The sequence below is a fragment of the Adiantum capillus-veneris genome, chromosome 26, assembly GCF_014529385.1.
Source record: "Adiantum capillus-veneris isolate H3 chromosome 26, ASM1452938v2, whole genome shotgun sequence".
NCBI classification, from domain to species: domain Eukaryota; kingdom Viridiplantae; phylum Streptophyta; class Polypodiopsida; order Polypodiales; family Pteridaceae; genus Adiantum; species Adiantum capillus-veneris.
The window spans coordinates 62770130-62786327 of NC_140956.1; the positions used below are offsets into that span (position 1 = coordinate 62770130).

The following is a 16198-nucleotide window of genomic DNA, read 5'->3' on the forward strand; positions in this document are numbered from 1 at the left end:
GGGATCTTCCACCGTTTGTTTCCGAATGCAATGTTGTGACATTTATCGACCAATTGTCCTGTAGAGATCAATTTTTTACAAAGAGAAGGAACATACCGAACATCTTTAAGCTTTCGTTCATTTGCATTTGCAGTTTTTACACAAACTGTATCTTTGTCGGAAATTTCACAAGCTTCATCATTTCCCAAGTATAAATACCCAAAATTATCTTTGGTGTAATCTTGGAAATGTTGCTTGTGTGGTGTCGCATGAAATGAAGCTCCGGAATCTACTATCAAGAAATTAGACACATTGTCTAATGAGAGAATTAGAGTGTCTTGCTCTAATTTACCTGCCACATTGGCCTCCGATGTTGGCTTATTGCCTTGAGACTCCGACTCCTTCTTCTTCTTGGACCAACAATCCTTCTTAACGTGGCCCTTCTTGCCGCAGTTCCAACGTTCAAGAACCGACTTTGTGCGTGACTTGCTCCGCCTTGAGCGATCACGACCCTTTTGGTTTTTGAACCTCTTCTTCAATCTTTCCCTTGTTTCCACTAACAGTGCAGCACTTGATGGTTCACTTGTGCTTCTCCTTCACATTTCCTCACTTAGGAGAACACCCACAACATCATCAAACTGAAGAGTCTTTATGTGAAAGACAGAGTTACTTACAACCATCACAAGGCTGTCCCAACTATTCGATAGAGACAATAGTATAAGGAGGACTTGCACTTTGTCATCGAAATTGACCTTCACCGATCAAAGTTGACTTATGTTGGTGTTAAAGTCATTTATATGTTCTGCAACTGAACCACTCTATGTTATTTTTGGATTGAACAAGCGCTTTATGAGAAATACCTTATTGGATGCCGATGGTTTCTCATAGAGGCCGTCAAGTGACTTCATCAAGTCCTCCGTGATCTTCATCTTCAAAAAGTTGAAGGCCACCGTCAATACCAAGCTTAACCGGATTGTTCCTAATGCCTTCCGGTCAAGGACAATCCATGCTTCATCTGCCATTGTTGCGGGATTCTTTGCAAGACTGCCTAGTGGCAAATAAAGGTCCTTTCGATAGAGATAGTCTTCAATCTGCATCTTCCAGTGTTGGAAGTTTTTGCCGTTGAGCTTCTCGATCTTGAGCTTAGTTTCCTCCGCCATTACTTCCACTCGATTCAACGAATCCTTTCCTTGAGACACTTTAGCTACGAGAAAACCTGGCTCTGATACCAGTTTTGTTAGGAAATAGGACGTAGCTTAAGTATATATTAGAGTATTTTACTTAATGAAGAGAAATTTTCACACGAGAGAGAGAGAGAGAGAGAGAGAGAGAGAGAGAGAGAGAGAGAGAGAGAGAGAGAGAGAGAGAGAGAGAGAGCACATGATATACGTGGTTCACCCAATGTGGGCTACATCCATGCAATCTCTTTCCTTGTGCTTGGCCAATATAAAGTGGTGGCTTATTTGGTAGTGCACTATTTCTTGTGATTGATTCTACATTGTGATCGTTATGTCCACGAGATGATGAAGCTTTCTAGGGTTGTGTTTGTGAAAGCATTCTGCCCCCTTGATATTGAGAGGAGAACTTAAATGTTGAACTAGTGCATCAAGAAAACACATCAAGAAAAAACCCAGGGGACTTCTTAAAAAATCTTATTGGATACGTAAAGGATAAATTTTCCTTTCCTATTCATATAAATGGTGACATAGCATTTGGGTGAAAAGGAGGTATTGCCCTAGAGGAGGAGCATGAAAGTAAGCTCGAATGCCTATGAAACCAGCCAACATTACTCTCGAACATTTGTATGTATGAGGCTATCCTAGGGAAGTGCTTCTTAAGGTGTTCAACTCAATCTCCTATTTAGTAAGGGATAACCTCTTGAAAGAACCCTCCCCAATAAAAAAACACCCCTCCCCAACCATTTTTATAATACCTTTTACCCCCGAAACTAGAAAACTAAAACCCTCCTAAGAAATTGGGAAAGCTATTCATCAAGCTTGCAAAAAATCTCCTAACCTCTCCCAGCTAGAAAAACCCATCACTTGTTGGACCACTGGACCCAATTTACATACAATTCACAAATTCTAAACCTATTTGCCACCTTTTTCAAACATCTTCAATCCTAAAACTCACCTTACTTAAACAACCCCCTACTCCCTTCCCAAACTTCTTTACCATCTCCAATCCCCCTAGGAACACCACTGATGAGCTCTCTAAAGAGCGAAACGTGTTTGATTTCTCGCCTCCCTCCTCCCCCCCCCCCCCCCCCTCTTTGTTTTTACCTCTCTTCCCCTACACCAAAATAAGGCTAGAGTGTCCTGCACGCTTGGTCGTTCTTAATATATTGATTTATTGAAAACAAGGGATGCTTTAAAGGTTTAAGATTATCAATGGTCACATGGTTAGGCCATTAGATACCTATTTCCACGGATTGAAAATATCTTTTTTTGTATATTTTAGAAGATTCCCTGATATCAAACACAACTGTGGTGTTAGAATTAAAAGATGATTCCTTTGCATCTTTCTGAGCATGAACTAAATTTTGACTAATGGATTTTCTTCAATAATCCCACCTAAACTTGGCTAGTATGATTTAAAATTATTTACAAAAGATGCACAAACCATTCATGCATTACACACACTCATGCTTTCAAGCTCTAATATAATATTCAGCTAATTCTCACATTTCTTTCACCAATGGCCATTGCCCTTTTTCTGGTTTGGGATGGAGAGAGAGAGAGAGAGAGAGAGAGAGAGAGAGAGAGAGAGAGAGAGAGAGAGAGAGAGAGAGAGAGAGAGAGAGAGAGAGAGAGAGAGAGAGAGAGAAATGAAATGAAATGTTATATTAACGTCTTCAAAAGCCCCCAGTGACCTATGAGACCAGAAAGTTACAATGTGGTGGATCTGATACAAAGTCAGAGTACAAGATGACAAAATGACAAAATAAAATACTATGGAATCCTAGACTGCTGGGTGTGGACTAAGCAGCTAAAACAGCTGGCTGGGATAGCTAGATCACAGGAGATCCAGCATTGGCCATTGGCGGATCTCATCAATCTCCTCCATGGTCAGTAGTCTGACCGGGCGTCGTGCATGTCGAGCCAAAGTGACCCGGATCCTCTGATGCATCCTTTGTTGATGTTGTGTAGTCCTCCGCAGTCATGGGCGTCTGGATCTCCCCAGCTCAGTCGCTCGGTCGATCACTATGCCTCTGGTGTAAAGCGACGAGCTCTGCTGTGGTAGTAACTCCTCCGAGTGTCCAGTGGCAGCTCTAAAGAAGTATGTGATCTGTCTCTGAGACTGGCTAGTCTTTCCTCTCATCAAGCTCTCTCTGTGTCTGCGCAGCTCGAGAAAAAACAAACCCAGGCATCTCTGATCCTCGTACTGCTTGACTCTACAGAATGGTCCAAAGCCCTCTCTAAACAAGCAATGGAAGCGGCCTCGTATCTCGTAGTAGACGGGGTAGTGGCATGTGTAGTGCAACTCTGTCTCAGGCTCAATGTCACACAGGGGGCATGTCCTGGCCTGTGCTGGTACTCCGCTTTATTTCCCAGTCTCGATCCGCAGCTGGTGTGAAGATGTGTGTATCTGGCCAATAGCACATTGTATCCCATGAGACAGGTGAGTGTCCATGTATCTGGGCCTCGTCACAAAACCATCCTCCGTAAGCTGGAGGAGATGCTCTCTTTAGAAATCCATCTTCGTGCCTAGCTCCTGTACTGGTTGTATCCATGTCCTCTTGGTGTCTAGTGAGTCAAGTCCTGGCGAATGAGCCTGGTGATCTCGGATTATATAAGAGTCAGAGAGGGCGCATCCAGTGAGTACCGAAAAGGAGGCAATCTATCTATGCTGAACCCATGCGCCTGAAAACCATGACGTCATCTCCCCATACCAACATGTTGTATCTCCCTGCATGGCTAACTGTCGAGAGGACTCAAGTGCAAGGCATGCATATCTGTCTCTAGGAAGTTCCCACATGCGGTGTATGAAGGAGACAGATCCGGTGAGCGCCTCAACCACCAGTGGGGAGGCAGCTAGCTCTGCTCGTATAATAGCACGTGGTACTGAAGTCTTGGCCCTAATGAGCCGCGAGATCATAGAGACTAGAGGCTTCTCCATGTCCCCCCATCCATCACTACGGCCTGTCTTCCCGTGATGGTCCAATGAAGGTCCCCAAACCTCAGCTCCATAGAGCATTACAGAAGCCACCAAAGTGTCAAAGAGCCAGAGCTTCGTTCGAGGCTCTTGAAACTGAACCTGTGAACACATCCTTTCGAATTTACCCAATGCTGCATGGGCTCTGGTCAATCTAGTCTCTGCTGCCCTCCTCAATGAAATGCTGGCGCACTAAAAACCACTCCAAGGTAAGTGTGAGCATCTGTATACTCCACCTTCTCCTGGCCGTATGTGAAGGCGGGCGTTGACCTCCTGATCCACTGTGGGGTGGTATTAAATACCATGACCTTGGTTTTACCAAGGTTGACGGACAAACCACTTTCTTGGGCAAACCTATGCAAAGCATCCAGGTGACGTTGCATCCCCTTCGGAGAGTCAGAGATCAAAACAATATCATCAACATATAACAATAGTGGAATCCATGTCCCCGCCAGCTGTACACCTCTATCACCATCTCTCTCAATGTATTCAGAAACCTCATCTACATACATACCAAATAGAGTAGGAGAGAGCGGGCAGCCCTGCTTCACCCCAATAGTGGAGTAAACCGGTGTGGATAGACCCTCTGGGGTGCGTACATGCCCCACTACTGACCTGTATAATGCCATGACACCCCAAATGAGCTCTGTGGGTACTCCCATCTGCTGCAATCTGCGCATCAATCTCACTCTGGGCACTGTGTCAAATGCTTTACGAAAATCCACAAAGCTGCAATAGATCCGTCTCCCATGTGATCTGCCCTCCTCAATGATGGCTCTGAGTGTCAAGATATGGTCAAGAGTAGAAAAACCCCTCCTGAACCCTGCATGCCCGGCTGCACGCATCGCCTCTCTCTCTGCCCATCTACTCAGTTGTTGCTCAAGAATAGATGCGTATAATCGTGCCAATGTGTGTCCAATCATGATAGTGCGATAGTTCCCAGGCTACATAGGGTCTCCCGACTTGAAGATAGGTACAATAGTAGATAGGCTCCAGGTATCAGGCAAGCCCTCACACATGGCACGGTTAAACATGACTGCTAGAAGCTCTGCTAGTAAATCTCTGGCATGCATGAAATGCTCAGCCACTAAGCCATCATGATCATATGCTCTCCCAGTCCTCATCTTGTCAATGGCCTTCCTCACCATCTCAGCGGCGGTGAAAAAAACACGTGTGTGGCCATGGATCAGGGGGTGGGGAAGGGGGGGCTGCTCAGGAACTGTGTACAAAGATGATGCATACTGGCCCCAGGCCTCTGTAGAAGTGATGGCAGGGGGGGGGAGTGCTCATGAAAGAGCCTCCACGCCTCACGTGAGTCCTGACTCAAGAATAGCTGGTATAGATCTTGCTCTAGGCGAGCCAAAAATGCCCTCTTCTTCCGCCACACTAGGCGTCGGAAGTCAATCTGTGACTGCCTATGAGTGATATCCCCGAAAAGCACCTCCCTCTGAAGTCTAGCTCTAGTGTCCCGACATTCCTCATCATACCAACTGTTCTGGGGCATGTTCTCTGAACGACATCTCTGCTCAGGCTGGGTATGTGGGTATGCCTCTGCTTGCTGCATCATGTAGTGTCCGTGTCAGTATAGTAGTAAGCTCCTCCAGAGGTCGCCCTGGCTCCTCTGTGCATAGGCACCTGTAGATCCCATCTATGTACACAGAGTCCGTCTCCCACGTGAAGGTGTAGCGAGTAGGGGCTGCTGCTCGTCGCCTGTGTGCTACACCAACTGAAAAGAAATGGTCAACGATACAAGAGCATGATCCAGTGCCACACCAACAGGTCTGGGTCCAACTGTGAGGTCGTTGGATACTAGAGATGAGGCTCGGTTGTGCCATGACATAGTCCACTGTGCTGGCTCCCTGTCTGTGTGGGAAGCATGTGAAGCCTCTCGAAGCAGGGAACCTCTATAGGCCATTCAAGATGGCCAGTCCATTTGCGGTGCCCATGTCTATTAGGTGTCCCCCATACTCAGTATATTCCGCATCGTGTGATAGTCTGGACAGGCCCTTCTCTACAACATCTAGCTCTCTCAGCATCTCCTCTGAAGTATCATAAAACACTGTCTGGTGATGGGCAGTCCTAGCATTGAAGTCCCCTAGAATGATAATGTCACCATCTCTAGAGAACTCCCATATGTCATCATCCAAAATAGAAAAGGGGGACTGTCCCCCGAGTGATGCATAGACGGACGTACTCGGGGGAAAGTAGCAAATAGCTATGTAAAGATATCTATCTGTCTTTGCTTTAAATCTCACCCACATGTACCTAGCCTGGTCATCCCTACGGGCTATATGTATCAATGGCTGCAAATCCTCTCTAAATAACACTGCCACTCCCCCCGAGCCCATCCTCTGTGCTCTGAGCGTGTCTCATGTCTGTAAGCTGTCACCATTTGTATCCACTGATGTGAGGCATGGATTGCCCAAGGTGGCCCTAATTCTCAAGGATGATCTTACCTTCTCATAGGTTGTTCAGTTTTCTAGTTGGCTTTGAATTAGGGTGTAAGGACCTCTTAAGCACATGGCCATTGATTTCAATTGCATCAATTACCCTACCAAGCCTTTTCACCGGAATATACCATTGTGGAGATGATATGGCCATTAATTTCTTGGAGGAAGGATTCCTTTGTTGGCCATCAAGCAAAGAGATTGTCTCGCAAATTCTCAAAAAAATCCACTAGATGCTAAATATGCTTCTCCTGAATAGATTGACTAGACTCTTGACCCATCAAAGAGAACATCAATATATGCTGTACATTTCTTAATAAGCCTCTCTATTATAGGATTGAAATTCCACCAAGCATTTGTGAGCTCAAAAGACATCAACTACTCGTGTTATCCAAAATTGATTCAAAGCAAAGGTAGTTTGATTACTAACCTACTAATAGCATCACTTCTTATTGATACAATTCAAGAAATTGGAGCTCTTAACCTTATCTAAGCTATTCTCTGCATGAGGAGTTGCAAACTTCCTCATTATTCAAGCTGCTGTTTGTGAGACCTCTCTTCTGTCCACGAGTCGATGAAGCTTTCTAGGGTTGTATTTGTGAAAGCATTCTGCTCCCTTGATATTGAGAGAACTCAAATGTTGAACTGGTGCATCAAGCACACATCAAGAAAAAACCAAGGGGACTTCTTAAAAAATCTTATTTGGATACGTGAAGGATAAATTTCCTATCCTATTCCTATAAATAGTGACATAGCATTTGGATGAAAGGGAGGTATTGCACTAGAGGAGCATGAAAGTAAGCTCGAATGCCAACATTACTCTAGAACATTTGTATCTATGAAGAGGAACTGTGGACCATTAATCATGCTCTTCATCCCCCTTTTGTGCATCCATTCCTGACCATGGGACCTGATGCCATTCTTCTCCCATCGACCGCCCAGCCATCATCGAGGACTGCACAGTGCACAGCTCAAGTCACAGTCTTTGCTTCGACAGAGGTGCTAACATCACAACGCAGTTCGAAGCACGTTACTCTCAGCTACACAAAGTTTAATACCTCCTCAGCTTTTCCTGGATTTGCCCTTCCCACTTGCACATACAACCACTTCAGGTCTCAGTTCAAAGTTCAAAGGCAAGCTTGGTAAATTCTGAAGTTGATTCATTGGTTTACTCTACACAGTAACCCAAAACGAAATTGAAGAGCCTTCCCAAAACCTTAGAACAGGACGCAAATCCTTAGGAAAAAACCCTCAACTAAAGTAGGAAAGGGGCATTCAGAAATCTGTTATCTAATGTCTTCAGCATGCAAAAGAAGATTGAACAGAGTATCGGAGATGTGACATTACGCTGTTGACCTCAACAAGAAATTCGAGATATATCCTCGGTCTTAGAAAACTAAACACACTAATACAACATAATCAGCTTCACTTTTACGCTTTGCTTGGAGAAGCCCAAGTACTGTAAGACAAGTTTTAAAAGTGGGACAAGCTCTCAATTGCTTCCCATACTGCCCTTATACTGCAAAAGGGCTTGTGCATAATTACACATCCCCGAATACCTAACAATTGTGGTATAAATGGGATCAGCAGCAGTAAATTGGTTCTCTGAAAAAATAGACGGTAGCCTGATTTTGCTCGATTTGTTATGCCAGTCTCAAACCGACAATTTACTTTGAGCAAGAATGCCGGAAACCTGCACAAAAAATCTAGTGCTCACACATCCTTATTTCATTGGCACAATCACCCTTGTCCTGCAAGTCCATTACCCGCAACAGCAGCAGGGGCTTTGGCTTTACTTTCAATGAGGACTCTTGCACAAAGCCAGGGGCTAGAAGGCCACTCTTTCTAGAAACCAAAAAGCTATACACTAGACATTATTGGTGCCGAGTTGTAGTTCGAGGGGTGACCCCATGAAGGAGCTTTGTAAAACCAGTAAAACTTAGCTTCCCATCCATATGTCGCACCCAATCATGGAAGACAACATGGGCAGGCACGGTTGCAGACAGACCTACCTCCTGTAGATAATAGAAATGGTTACACCCATAGACATTCGGAATCTGCAAAATGTCCAATTGCGACATATATCCCCAAGAAAAAAAAAACTTACTCGAACTAGTTCGTCGATGCTCACCACTCGATTCCCATCCCTTTCAAAATATTCATATGCGGTCCTTGCATATTGCTCCCAATGTTCTAGCGCTTCGAGTTGGTGCACACTGATTGCAGCTGAACAAAACTCTTGAAAATCCATCTTCTTGAAAGCGAGAGCATCCATCTAAATAGAGAAAAACAAGACTTTCAAGCAATAGCAGTATGTTGGCGTGCCTACTCTGCACATTTCTTAATCTCATATGGCAATGGCAACTACAGTACCGCATTTAAGATATCAAATTGCTTGGCTTCCTTCATAGACTCTGTTGAAATTCGTGCTAAAGCCTGCGTAATGATGAATGCACCAAATAAACCCTAGTATCATCAAATGACTTCTAGCAATCTTACAACTTCTGAGAAATGTACCGCTCGGAAGTTATCCAATGTGATGCGTCCATCCTTACTAGGCTGTAGTAAGGTGAACTGTGCTCGGAGGTAAATCAGTTCATCTTCAGTTAGCGTCTTTGATAAAGCCTGTAACAAAAATGATCAAACAACATCTTCATCTGTGACTGGTTGAATTCACTCTCATGTCCAAAAACGCAAGTGGAACATGCAATACTGCATTCATTTTAAGGCAAAAATTCAAAAGAGAAACCAAAGAGGGCCAAGCCCCAGAACAATTAACATACTTTGCAATCGAAAGCACCTACTCTTAAAATCAAGGTCAGCATTTCATTATTCATTTGTTCTGAAGTCACACCTTCAGGCTTCCAGTTTGAAGCTACATATTACAAAAATGCAGAAAACACACTGATTTTTCTGTCTTGCACACTGTTACGGAGCCATACCAGACTTGAATTATGATTGCAATTCATTCATGCCACCCAGCCTCTTGCATGAGGACTTCATCTCAGTGGGAATGATCTCTTCGAATCAATTGCAAAGGTTGCAATCTAGACAGATATCACACATGCATCGAGTGCCAAAGAACAACATATAAGATCCACAAAACAGGGGACGAAAAAACCATATCTATGACATCAAACCTAAGTTTCTCTGAATCCGGTGCTCCATCAAGTTTGTTATGCTCCCTTAGCACCAGCAGACGCATTCTAGCCTCAAGCTGTGACTAGTTGCAATTCTTAGGGCTTCTTTCAAGCCTTTGGCATGATTGGCCTCTTTGAGGTCCAGACCTCTTTAGAATGAGAAGGTCTGCAAAGATGGAGAGTTTATAATTACAGGAAACTAGCCCAGAGGTCGTAGCCTCGTGTTGAATTATTTGTGTTGGTGGGTAAAGACCGTGCTGCATTCCCAAAGGAGTTTATTCTAAAAACAACAGTTAATGACAGGACTGCAACTACGAGACATAAGAGTAAAAAGGCAACTGAAGTCTTAGTGTGTAGCTTCCTGAGAGACTCGTTGATTAACTTGCTGAATAATCCTCCGTTTGCCTCAAAGCCCTCTTAAATCAACACGTGGAGCTATAGACTTAGCATAAGAGATTCCTGTCTCCCTGTCCAGCAGAACGATTCTATTACAAATCATCTGCAAACTTCATCATGACAGAAAAGACCTTTGAGGGTGGATAATTTGCAGGACAGGGAGCAATCAAGTGACTGGCAGTATGATGGTAAAGGATCACAGAAGAGCAAGAATTCTCAAAAAATGAAGCTTATTTTAATTCTCACATGAAATAAAAAAGAAGAACTTCAAGAGACCTTCAAAGCAGCTCTCTTTAGATGTGACGCTCGAAGGTAGGCTTTGACCAGTTTATACACCAACATATCAAGGGGAATTTTATGGTCTCCTCTTAGCCAAGGATGCGCTGAAATACGCAAAATTGATGTGAGTGCGAGTCAAACTGACTGCGAGAATAACTTTCTCAAAAACACACAAAAAAACAACTTACTTAAAGCCTGTGCAGCTGTCATTCTCTTCCGATAATCTCTACTTAGAAGACGCTTCACAAAGTCCTTCGCTTCTAAGGAGAGAGAAGGCCATGGCATCTCGTCAAAGCTGGGGTCTGCACGTATAACAGCCCGAAAAATTCCAGACTCTGTTCGAGCCCAGAAAGGCCGGCTCCCACAAAGTAGTATGTATGTGATGACTCCAATACTCCAAACATCAGCTTCTGTGCTATAGGAACGATGAAGAACTTCAGGAGCTACGTAGTACGCACTTCCCACAATATCATTGAGTCTTTCCTCTGCAAAGATCCAAGTTCTGTAACCTTTGGTTTGGTCACAAAAGTTTTACAAGAAAAATGGAGGTCGTGGAATGGAGATCTACATGAAGCATCCAACCCTGGAAACCAGATCTACTATTTGATACCTGGTTTTACGAAGTCCGACAACCCAAAATCTATTGCCTTCATTGTTGAATTCTCGTCCTTCGTCATGAAAAGGAAGTTCTGTTGGGAAAAACAAAAGAAACTCTTAACTGCATTCGACTCTCAATTAAAGCTCTACCAAGGAAAAGAAGGGGAGAGGGGAGGAAATTAAGCCAGTACTCCCATGATACAAATAACCCAACCCATGCGTAGCACATTCCCTTCCAAAACACAGATGGTCAGCCATGAAAATCAGTTATGTTGGTCTTTTCCCAGATGACAATTCGATAACTAACCTCTGGCTTCAGGTCTCGATGAACCACCCCTTGCAAATGACAGAAAGACACAATGTTAAGTATTTGTACAACAATAACTTTTGCATCTTCCTCTGAATATCTCCCTCCCCTGCTACACAAAGAGCAAAGATTAAAAAAAATTGACTAAAGCAAAGCAAAAGATATATGGCCTTTTGACCGTACCGAGATAGGATTCTATCGAGTAGCTCTCCTCCCTCACAAAGCCTGAAAAATTTAGAGTTCCTTAAGACTGTGAAACAGCATATGGATTAGACATACAAAACAGAAAAAGCAGGAAATTCTCTAAATCTTTGTGTATTTCTTAACAAGCAGTGTCTCATTTCAACAGTAGTCTAGAATTTCAATACTTCCTGACATGGCAGATCATCATCTCAATGTCCCCTTCATTTTTTATCATGTGATCAAAGGAGAAACACGCCAATAAGATACAATAAAGCTCTGCTAATCATACTTAACCCACAAAGAATGACCCACCAACTCTTATCCATAATGTCTGCATGTCAGTGCATCATGCAGCAGTGCAATGATATGCTGAGAAAATCATAGATATTCAGAGGCCGGCCAAAATCTCTCCAGGCAGCAAGCTGAAATCATGACTATTGATACCTAAAAGATTGGAAAATCTGTAAGATACCATCTATAAAGTAAATTTCCTTGGAAACTTGCATAGCATTAAGCGCGCGCACACATGTAATGTGTGCGCGTTTACATGTGTGTGCGTGCGCGCTTTGTTATATGTGTGTATATATTGTTGGAATGAGACCTCCTTTCATAAAGGGAATGGTTTCTTATTGGTTAGCATCAGTTGTTGCATGGAGCCTTGAAGGCTATAAATACATTGTATCAATTAACTTTTATTAGACAAGGAGAGTTTCTCCCACCACCGACAGATCGAGGAGATCCGAGCCCGGGAGCGCCGTGCCACTGAGGAGCGAGTGGCTCAGATGAGGGCTGACCCGACAGCTTTCATCCGGGTAGCCTTGGCACCAGACCCACCCATGTACCACATCTTACATCCCCCCATTAGTACAGGATGGAGCTAGATAGCTTGATGCATTCTCATGATTGTACTACCTTGAGCATACAGACATGCATATACCCCTAGAGATAGAGCTCCATCCCTCCTCAGATACTCCACTACCTACATTCAGTTCAGTTTTGTATCAATTTTGTTTCATTTGTCTTTCCGATAGACGGATGACATACACACAATGTACATTTGATTTGTCTCATAGACCGATTTCGGCCTGACATAGACGTTAAAAATCTTTCTTTCTTTCTTTCTTTCTCTCGGAGATCAGCACCTACATTCACATATGGTCAGGACAATATGGAGTGGCATGCAACAAAGACATAAGACTTTCGAAATCCAAAGTGGCATCCATGCAACAAAGACATAAGACTTTCAAAATCCAACGTGGCACCCATGCAACAAAGACAAGACTTTCTAGATCCAATGTGTTTCTCCACACTGGATCATGTCTTTACACTCAGAGCTAACATCGAGGAAGGTCGGGCACATGGTAAACGGATATATTGCAGCTTTGTGGACTTCCGCAAAGCTTTTGACACAATACCGAGGGCCAGATTGATCCGCCGACTTATGGAATTGGGGGTACCCACAGAACTGATATGGGGGATTGTGGCATTGTACAGTTCAGTGATGGGTCATGTACGCACACCAGAGGGGATATATGACATAGTTCACTCCACTATCGGAGTGAAACAGGGATGCCCATTGTCCTCTACTTTATTTGGTATGTATGTTGATGAGGTCTCTCATTATATTGACAGAGGAGGAGAATCGAGATAGAGGTGCTCAGCTTGCAGGGACACGGATCCCTCTTTTGTTGTATGCTGACGATATCGTGTTGCTATCACACTCACCAGAGGGTATGCAGAGACATTTGGACGCATTGCATAGTTTTGCAGGGGATAGTGGATTGTCTGCCAACCTTGGTAAAACCAAGGTCATGGTATTTAATACCACGCCACAGTGGGTCAGGAGATCAGCACCTACATTCACATATGGTCAAAACAATATGGAGTATACTGATGCATACACATATCTTGGGGCGGTCTTTAGTGGACCGAGGTTCACACTGAAAGTGGCAGCAGACACTAGATTGACTCGTGCCTATGCAGCCCTAGGTGGTTTAGAGAGGATTTGTTCGCAAGTTCAGTTCCGGGAACCTCGAAAAAAGCTCTCGCTCTTAGACACTTTGGTCGCTTCAGTTATGCACTACGGGGTTCAGGTTTGGGGACCATCTGTTGACAGAGCTGGATGGAGTAATATGGCTCTGCCCTTGGTATCTATGATTTCTAGGCCAAGACCTCAGTTCCACATGACATCATACGAGCGGAGCTGGCTGCCCCACCTATGGAGATCGAGGCACTTACCAGATCAGTATCATTTGTATACAGCTTATGGGACACCACCAGGGACAGATATGGTAGGCTTGCTCTTGAGTCATCCAGACAGCTGGCATTACAGGGAGATACATCATGCTAGCATGCACAGATGAGCTCATGGTTTCAGAGGAATGGTTTCAGCATGGAAAGGATGCCCCCTTTCCAGTATTCTCTTGATGCACCATCTTTGGCTCTTACACGGATGGAGATTACTACTCATTCGGCAGGATCTTATCCAACTTGATACTAGGAGGACATGGATAGAGCCATCACCGGAGTTGGGTACGAAGAGGGCTTTCTATAGAGAGCATCTTCTCCAACTCACAACAGACGGATTTGTCACACGGCCCAGCTACATGGACACACATCTATCTCATGGGTTACGATGTGCCATGGGCCAGATACGCACATCTTCACACCAGCTTGGGATTGAGACAGGTAGATTCAGAGGCATCATAGTTACCAGGAACGGGAAACCGGAACGGGAAACCGGAACGGGAACGCGGAACAGGAACGCCGAACAAAATGCCATTCTCGGTTACGGGTACTCACGTTTGAAACACAGAACGGGGATTCGGAACGGGAACTTGGAATGGGAACGGGGAACGGAGACCTGAAAACGGCCATTCCCTGTTACTATGAGAGGTATACCAGCAGACAGGAGGATATGTCAGTTATGCCATGCAGAGCCACAGACAGAGTTTCACTTCATATGTCACTGCATAGTCTACTATGAGATTCGGGGACGCTTTCACTGTTTATTCAGAGATGGTTTTGACTCGTTAGATAGAGTCATGAAATATCAGGATCAGAGAAGTCTCGGATTATTTCTACTTGAGATATAGAGACATGGAGACTCTCTATTGAGAGTGCATAGACAGAGAGAGTCCCAGAGACACATCTCAGATTTCTTCAGTCCGAGTACCACAGAGGCAGAGGGGTCACCACCATAGCGCTCGGTTCCCACCCATACACACGCCAATGGTACTCTCATTGACCGAGCTATAGAGTTGGGGAGATCGGGACGACCACGACTGAGGGGAGCCACGCAACACCGACGGAGATTGCAGCAAAGGAGCCACAGGATTCTAGCACGACACCCAGAGTGTCGATCACGATAGGCTTCATGCTACTGCTATATTGTCACCTATCCCCACTTTGTACCTTTGGGGCATTATACCATTACTCAGCTTACAAGCCACCCATAGGAGTCGGTAGCACTCCTATCTCAGTTTCTAGTTTGTAGTTTTCTTTGTTTGTACCCAGACTTGGTACTAGACTCACCATTGTAATCAGTTTGGTCTCATAGGTCATTTTGGCCTTTTGTAGACGTTAATATATCATTTCATTTCTCCATTGTATCAGCTCACCCTTTGTATTTCCTATTCCCTTTGTATCAGCTTTCACCCCACCCCTACCCACTATTTTATTTTCTTTTCAGTTCTTTGTACTTTTTGTACCCATACTTGGTACTAGATTCACCACATGTAACCTTTTGGTCTCATAGGTCATTTTGGCCTTTTGAAGACGTTAATATTACATTTCATTTCATATCTCTCTCTCTCTCTCTCTCTCTCTCTCTCTCTCTCTCTCTCTCTCTCTCTCTCTCTCTCTCTCTCTCGGCTTACCTATCTCAGTTAGAGAGTGATCTGTAATACGTATCAGCTGTTTATGAGTCACAACTCTAGTGAGGCATGGAGGCTTTTCCATGAGCACTCTCCACTGCCAACCATCACTTCCACAGAGACATGGGGGAATATGCTACATCTCTCTATATAGCATTGGGGCAGCCACCTTTGCCTGACCCTCCAGAGGCATGCCCAGAGACATGTACTTTCTTTAATGCTGAGAGGGTAAGGAAAGCCATTGATAGGATGAAGACAGGAAGAGCACAAGATCATGATGGTCTGGTAGCAGAGCACTTTGTTCATGCCAGAGATATGCTTGCATAGCCTCTTGCTATGATGTTTAATAGAGCCATGTATGAGGGTTTTCCTGAGACTTGGAGTATGTCCACGATTGTGCCTATCTTCAAGTCGGGAAATCCTGTGCTTCCCAAGAATTACCACATCATCATGGTTGGTTACACTCTGGCAGATGGGCAGAGAGGTGAGTAGATGGGCACAGAGAGAGAGAGAGAGAGGACATACGGGTAGCACGACAAGTAGGCTTCATAAGAGGTTTCTCCACTCTTGACCATATTTTGACACTCAGAACAATTATTGAGGAGGGTAGACACCATGGCAGGAGGATTTATTGTAGCTTTGTGGATTTCCGCAAAGCCTTTGATACAGTGCCACGAACCAGACTCATACGCACATTGCAGGACATGGGGGTGCCCACAGAGCTGATTTGGGGAATCTTAGCTTAATACAGGATAGTGGTAGGGCGGGCACGCACTACTCAGGGCATGTCCAATGTGGTTCACTCCACCATAGGGGTGAAGCACCGTTGTCCCCTATCTC

The 16198-nt window shown here is 44.4% G+C and overlaps 1 protein-coding gene across 1 annotated transcript in view; it reads right to left on the bottom strand.

The window, feature by feature from the left end:
* Positions 1–7932: 7932 nt before the first annotated feature.
* The window catches only part of LOC147423564 (CDPK-related kinase 5-like), a 46230-nt gene continuing 37964 nt past the window's right edge, over positions 7933–16198 (bottom strand). The window contains exons 3-11 of the mRNA XM_086501944.1: positions 11484–11525; positions 11301–11409; positions 11007–11085; positions 10585–10881; positions 10394–10500; positions 9099–9206; positions 8955–9017; positions 8689–8856; positions 7933–8596 (exon numbers count right to left, since the gene is read on the bottom strand). Of these exons, the coding sequence (XP_086358070.1) occupies positions 8456–8596; positions 8689–8856; positions 8955–9017; positions 9099–9206; positions 10394–10500; positions 10585–10881; positions 11007–11085; positions 11301–11409; positions 11484–11525 (1114 nt within the window). The 3' untranslated portion in view covers positions 7933–8455. The remainder of the gene's footprint in view (positions 8597–8688; positions 8857–8954; positions 9018–9098; positions 9207–10393; positions 10501–10584; positions 10882–11006; positions 11086–11300; positions 11410–11483; positions 11526–16198) is intronic.